We start from the raw sequence: 7,180 nt of genomic DNA, 5'->3' as shown, positions 1-7,180 counted from the left end.
TTATAATATTTTAGCTCTGGATACCATGTAAAAAATAAAAAAATTTGTATTAGATAATGTTATTAGAATTATATAAATTATGTCTATTATATAGAAATTATATTAAACTTATAAAAAAAATTGATATAATAATATAAGATAATATTTATATTATCAATTTATAATATTGTGATAATATTATATATATATATATATATATATATATATATATATATATATATATATATATATATATATATATATATATATATATATATATATTATCTTATATTTTACAAGTAGGTTTATTTGAAAAAAATTAGTTTTTTTTTTTTTAAATAAAAAAGACTAATTTAATATGATTATTTTGATAAAATAACTAATAATATTTGTATTTAATAGTTTAAAATTATTTAGAAAGTTGAGTCTTCTTGTGACAACCATTTTAAAAAATAAATAAATAATCCAACATCAATAGTCTATAATTAAGATGATGACTCCCTTTGCTGAAAAGAGAAATAAAGTGATCAAGTACTGTATGTAACAGAAAAAAATATTGTGAATGGAATTTTATTTGAGATTCAGAAATCATAATCATTATAATATACCTAGATTTCCACCTAAATGAGTAAATTGTTAGAACTTTCTATCACAATCAAATTATTGAACCCCGATACAGTAGAATAGGACTTCTTACTCTATAAGTTCCATCCGACCAGACTAAAGAACCAGAAACATGATCTTGGTTCAACCATTTCCCACTAACTGTTACCACAAATGATTTTCTCTCATTCAACTTAACAAAAGAGAGAACACTCGGCTCTACTTTTACATTGATTGTTTTGTCCACCATGTTGATGTTTGCATTATATGTGGAGTTACCATGTCCAACGTTTGTCACTGTTCTCGAAAAATTGATAATGAAAGATGAGTTTTGTTGCACTGGTGTGGCCATTGATGGATAGTTGAGATCCTTTGGAATTATTTTGTTTCCTTTGGGACAACTTTGTAATTTGAATATTTGTATCAACTTATTTCCTTCATATCCTAAACTACAAAACATGTTGATATAATCGTTTATAAATGTCTCGTAGATAAGTCCAGGATTTGTGGCCTTCAAGGGATCAATTTGACCAGCTCCGTAGCCAAGTTCAACATCCAAATTATATGGTACATTCATCGGTGAAGCTACAAAAGATGGAACCAAATAGAAAAGGATCAATCTCGAATACCTTCATTCAACACAAAAAAAAGTAGTGTATATTACCGGTGGTCATAATAGCGGATTTTATAGCTGAAGGAGACCAATCAGGATGTATTGATTTTACGTAAGCAGCTGTACCGGCAACATGAGGACATGCCATGGAAGTCCCCGATAAGAAGGTATAGTTTGAGATTCTTTTGTCGCTAAATGAAGTATAGTCTGAAAGTTCACCAAGGGGAGAATAAGCTGCCAAGATATCTATGCCGGGTGCAGTTATATCAGGCTGTGTCAATCGAAGAGATACCATGTTAGAAATAAATTTATCAAGTATACATCTAGCTAAACCTAGGTAGTTGTTCTACATGCATTAGAAACATACATTGCTATATTTTTCTTAAGCAAATGCACAACAATATGTGTATAATGTAAAGCTTAATGATTTCCCCTTATTATACTAGTATCTATTTGTAACTATTATTATTAGAACATGGTTATAGATTAGACACATACATAGTAGTAGTAGGTGATATATATTGCTTTTAGTTTGAAAATGTAAGATCAATTCATTAAGCGCGAGATCGTTTAATAAGAGTTTGGAGGGCAAAAGTTCTTCGAGTTAGAATCAAGTAAAACTCTAATCGTGTTATATATAAAGAATGTGTATACCTTTAGAATTTGTGGTAAGATTCTATTGGGGCCTCTCCCGGAAAAGCCAGCTACTGCGGGAGCTTCATGAAGAGGAATGATCTCACTCTTTGTTATGCGTGCTTGTGGAAATCTATGTGTATATGCAAGAAGCAATCCATACACATGAATGAACAGATTAAAAATATATTGAAAAATTCAAAATGGAAGAACATGAACTACCTTGTGGAGTTGATGTAAGATTTAACATAAGGAAAATCGGAGTCATTTACAATTGCGGCCATCAATGGTACAACGTAAGAAATATCGTTGTCTATTTTTCCATTCGAAAGAATGACACCGGCTGCTCCAGCATCCATCACCACTTCTATGGCACCTGACTCGTCGTTAGTATCACATACTATGATCTTTCCCTTGACCAATTTAGGGTCTACACAACCATCCACGCATTGCCTGAGATTAAACCGATAAATATTGTTGCAATATTAATGCAAAAATCGTTTATGATAATAAGAATTGAAGTAGAACTAAAGAGACTAGTACCCTACATTGCACTTGATTGGTTACATGTTTTCGAGATTGTTCCTCCATGCACCAATATCATGTTCTTTACAGTCGTGGGAAAAGCATTCACAGCAAGGCTCTTCTCAAAATTAAGATAAGAATAAAAAATTCAAATTTTAGTTTAAACAAATTACAATACTTCAAGTAAATTTGGATAGAGACTTGCTTACAAGGAGTGTGCGTTGATTCCCAAGAATAAGTTTGTTAATGATTTTTCTGTCTATACTACTAGCAGCCGCAGTTAATAACCAAGGCGCATTACTCTCCACGGTTCCTAGCCCGTCATTTCCATTATTTCCAGCACAATGTACGGTTAAAATATTTTTTTCAATGGCATGAAAGGAACCGATGGAAACAGCATCTTTACTCAAGATTTGTGGGAAACCAACTCCTAATGAGATTGTGATAATGTCAACACCATCAGCAATGGCATCATCAAAGGCGGCTAATATATTTTGTTCGAGACAAATGCCAAAAGTACACGCTTTGTATGCTGCTATCCTAGCCGATGGAACAGCTCCTCTCGCAATTCCATTTCCCAAACCGAAAAAGTTGGCATTTGGCACTAGCCTTCCAGCAGCTGTGGAAGCCGTGTGAGTCCCATGACCGTCGTTATCTCTTGCATCCTTATCGACATAATGCCTAACTCCGATTAGCTTCCTATACCACAAGATTAAAGATTTCACATATTCAAATCAAAATAAATTCTATCTAGTTTATTAAAACTCTAGAGAAGAGGAGATTGATGTAGTACTTGTTGCAAGTGAAATTTGTGCCCCCCAAACAAACACCTTTCCATTTCTTTGGAATAATGTTTAAGCCTAGGTCGGAGAAACTTTTAGACTCAGGTGTGATACCTCCATCAATTGAGCCAATTATGATGTCGCTCTCAATTCGTGGATTTCGAGGAACATCTATGGAAAAACCTAGGTAATCCCATGATCTTGTGGTCTGAGTACGAAAAATACGACTTTCAAAGATGGAGACAACTTCTTCCATACCTATATATATATGAAGTAAATTTAAAATGGAGATGGATTAAAATACTGACATACAAAATTGAATAATAACACAAATGACTTGCTCATATGACTCGATAAAATACTCACTTTCCAACTTTCTTGCCTCTTGTGAGGTAAGATTTGCAGCAAATCCATTAAAACTTTTTGAATAACTTCTCACCAAAATTTCACCCATCATCCTTTTATATATTCATTTGTCACCAAATACAAGTATTAATAATAGTTTGTAATCATCAAAACAAAAAAAACATCAATACAACTTCAAATCAACATACCCGATGTCATGGCCTAAAGTTTGGAGCAAGCTAACATGATGAGAATTGGGAGAGTATTTTTCGTTTTCTTTTGGAAGACTTCCCATATAAACGATATATACCTTGAAAAACAAATGTGATTCTAGCTAATTATATGGAATCAAATAAGATCATATAAATATATATATATATATATATATATATATATATATATATATATATATATATATATATATATATGATCTCTAAGAAAAAGATCATTTTAGCATTCAAAATATATATATGCATATACATGTGATGAAAGAAATGCTTAATTACCTTTCTTTCTTCATCAATGGCTTCACATAACTGGGCAAAGGCCATAGCAACCAAAAGGCCTGAGAGAAAGTAAGAAAAATATAAAGTGCTTGATTTCGCCATTGTGAAACTAACTCTCTTCTTCTATTTTATTCAATTCTCTTCTCTCTTATAGAGTTTCATAAAATGCATTTCAAAATTTTTGATTAAGTCAATCACCACCAACCCAACTCTCAATTTAGAAACTCAGCAAATGTTCTTGGTAATTAATTTTTAAAGAAGATATATATATATCTACAATTTGGGACACTTTTCCTTCTTTTTTTGCTTGTACTTAATGGGATTTTTAAAAAGCATTACTAATATATTGTATAGAACTTAATTAATAATTTTTTCATTTATTTTTTTTTAAAAAAGATTCATATATATCAGAAAATATATTTTTTCATTTAATACTCATTTTAGTAAAGGTAATTTTACTGATCAATCATATTCAATTTATGAACATAAATTAATGGGGTTACTTTATTAGTTTTAATATAGATTTATGATAGATTATGTAAATAATCTTTATATTAGGAATATAAAATAATATATTTGAATAGATTATGAAAATAATTCTATATTAGGCATATAAAATAATATCGTTATTATTTTGAAATAATAGGAAGAATCTTGTTTTATCTTCTTGCCCTTTACATCATGAAAATATCCAATATATATACATTATAAAAGATTAATAAGGAAACTAATAATATAATAACGATATTATTTTATATGCCTAATATAGAATTATTTTCATAATCTATTCAAATATATTATTTTATATTCCGAATATAAAGATTATTTCCATAATCTATCACACCTCCACAGTCAAAACGGGAGCTTTGCAAACGCTGAGACTGTCCCAAAAATCATCAAATAAAATCTTAGGCAGACCTTTAGTAAAAATATCTGCAATCTGGTATCGGGATGACACATGCAAGACACGAACTTCACCCCGTTGGACTTTCTCACGAACGAAGTGAATGTCCATTTCAATATGTTTAGTGCACTGATGTTGTACCGGATTACTAGAGAGGTAAATAACACTAACATTATCGCAATAAACTAAGGTTGCCTGTGTAACCGAACATCTGAGTTCTAATAATAAGTTTCGGACCCAACATGATTCCGAGACGACATTTGCAACCCCTCTATACTCTGTTTCAGCACTAGACTTTGACAAAGTAGGTTGCCTTTTAGAAGACCAAGAAATCAAATTATCTCCAAGAAAGACACAATAACCTGATGTAGATCGACGAGTATCAGGACACCCGCCCCAATCAGCATCCGTATAAGAAATAAGGGAAGTAATAGATGATTTGTATAACTGCAAACCATAATCAGCATTGCCTTGAATATAACGGATGATTCGTTTTAAGGCATTCATGTGAGCAACTTGAGGAGCATGCATAAACAAGCAAACTTGTTGTACAACATAAGAAATGTCCGGACGAGTGAATGTCAAGTACTGTAATGCCCCACATAAAGAACGATAAGAGGTAGGATCTCCATAAGAAATGCCGGATTGAGTGCTCATCTTTCCTTTAGAATCAACAGGAGTGGAAGCTGGATTACAATCTGTCATACTTGCTTTCTTAATAATGTCATAAGCATATTTCGTTTGAGACAAGAACAAACAATTCTTGTGTTGGGTAACAACAATGCCTAAGAAATAACTCAAATGACCTAAATCTTTCATTGCAAATTCAGTGCTAAGTTGAGAAATGACATATTTCCGAAGGGATTCTGAAGAAGTAGTGAGCACAATATCATCAACATAAAGAAGAATGTAAGCAGTGTCATGATCATGGCGATAAATGAATAAAGAAGTATCCAATTTGCTGTGATTAAAGCCAATTGATGCAGTAAAATCAGCAAAACGTTGATACCAAGCGCAGGGTGCCTGTTTCAAACCATAGAGAGACTTTCTCAAAAGACATACATGATCAGGACGAGCCGGATCTTTAAACCCCAAAGGTTGATACATGTATACTGTTTCATTCAAGTTTCCATGTAAGAAGGCATTCTTCACATCCAATTGATGAATAAACCAAGACTTGGATAAAGCAATGCTAAGAACCATCCGTATAGTTGCCGGTTTCACAACTGGACTGAAAGTTTCATCACAGTCAATCCCTTTTATTTGAGTTTTCCCATCACCAACAAGACGAGCCTTATGTCTCTCAAAAGAACCATCAGATTTCGTTTTATGCCGAAAAATCCAAAGCGAACGAATAATATTTACATTAGACGGACGCGGAACTAAGGTCCAAGTACCATTGTCAATAAGCGCATCATATTCTTCCTGCATAGCAATTTTCCAATTATGGTCACGTAGAGCATGTACGGGATTTTTTGGAATGGGTGATACAAAGGTAGAAGTGTGAAGAGAGTGGTCTTGGTATTTTTTTATTGGGTTTGACAATTCCATGACGACTACGAGTGGCCATAGGGTGAGGGTGGGATGCTACGGGAGAAGGAGGAGTGGGAGAGTTTGAAGACTCGTTCGCAGGGTGAGTGTGGGATGTTATGGGAGAAGGAGAATAGTGGGGGGTGGTTGTGGGTTGGTGTTGGTGCTCGGGTGTAGTGAGAATTTGATGCAAGAGATGGGTGTTAAGGGCACCTAAATCATGACTCAAAAAATCGTATGTGTGAGATTTCGGAGTATGAATTTTGGAAAAAGGAAATGCTGACTCATCGAACCATACATGTTTGGCTATTATAATTTTCGAGATGACATATCAAAACATTTATATCTCCTATGATTGGGCGGATAGCCAAGAAAAATACAAGGAGAAGACCGAGGTTCAAGCTTGTGTATTTTGGATGGTGGATAAAGAGGATAACATAAACACCCAAAAACTTGAAGATGAGAGTAGTTAGGATGCTTTTGATAAAAAATCTGAGTTGGAGAATTATAACCAAGAAGCTTTGTAGGTAAGATGTTGTGAAGGTAGGTAGCCATTTCGAGAGCATGATGCCAAAAAGATGGTGGTATGGATGCATGACAGAGAATAGTGCGAACAATATTATTGATTGTTTTTATTTTTCTTTCGGCCTTGCCATTTTGAGGAGAGGTATAAGGACAAGAAAGACGGAAAGTCATACCATGTTGGTGACCGAATTTTTCAAAACGAACATTTTTAAATTCAGTACCATTGTCACATTGG

The 7,180-nt window shown here is 33.1% G+C and overlaps 1 protein-coding gene across 1 annotated transcript; it reads right to left on the bottom strand.

The window, feature by feature from the left end:
- Positions 1-634: 634 nt before the first annotated feature.
- Positions 635-3,784, bottom strand: LOC124924430 (subtilisin-like protease SBT4.3). The gene is made up of 9 exons (XM_047464474.1): positions 3,690-3,784; positions 3,502-3,593; positions 3,147-3,393; positions 2,563-3,052; positions 2,377-2,471; positions 2,051-2,281; positions 1,850-1,961; positions 1,247-1,466; positions 635-1,167 (listed from the first exon to the last, which is right to left on the bottom strand). Exons 1-9 carry the CDS (start codon positions 3,773-3,775, stop codon positions 635-637), a joined length of 2,106 nt encoding a protein of 701 aa, XP_047320430.1. The 5' UTR covers positions 3,776-3,784.
- Positions 3,785-7,180: the final 3,396 nt, after the last annotated feature.

The sequence above is a fragment of the Impatiens glandulifera genome, chromosome 1 (genome assembly GCF_907164915.1).
Source record: "Impatiens glandulifera chromosome 1, dImpGla2.1, whole genome shotgun sequence".
Taxonomy (NCBI): Eukaryota; Viridiplantae; Streptophyta; class Magnoliopsida; order Ericales; family Balsaminaceae; genus Impatiens; species Impatiens glandulifera.
The sequence above is the reverse complement of the archived record's forward strand: the minus strand, read 5'-3'. Positions and strand labels throughout refer to the sequence as shown.

Coding starts and splice junctions, on each gene's coding strand:
- LOC124924430 (XM_047464474.1), bottom strand. CDS start 3,775: ATGGGAAGTCTTCCAAAAGAAAACGAAAAATACTCTCCCAATTCTCAT. Junction 3,394..3,501: donor AGAGGCAAGAAAGTTGGAAA/GTGAGTATTTTA, acceptor ATATATATATAG/GTATGGAAGAAGTTGTCTCC. Junction 1,467..1,849: donor TCTTACCACAAATTCTAAAG/GTATACACATTC, acceptor CGATTGACACAG/CCTGATATAACTGCACCCGG.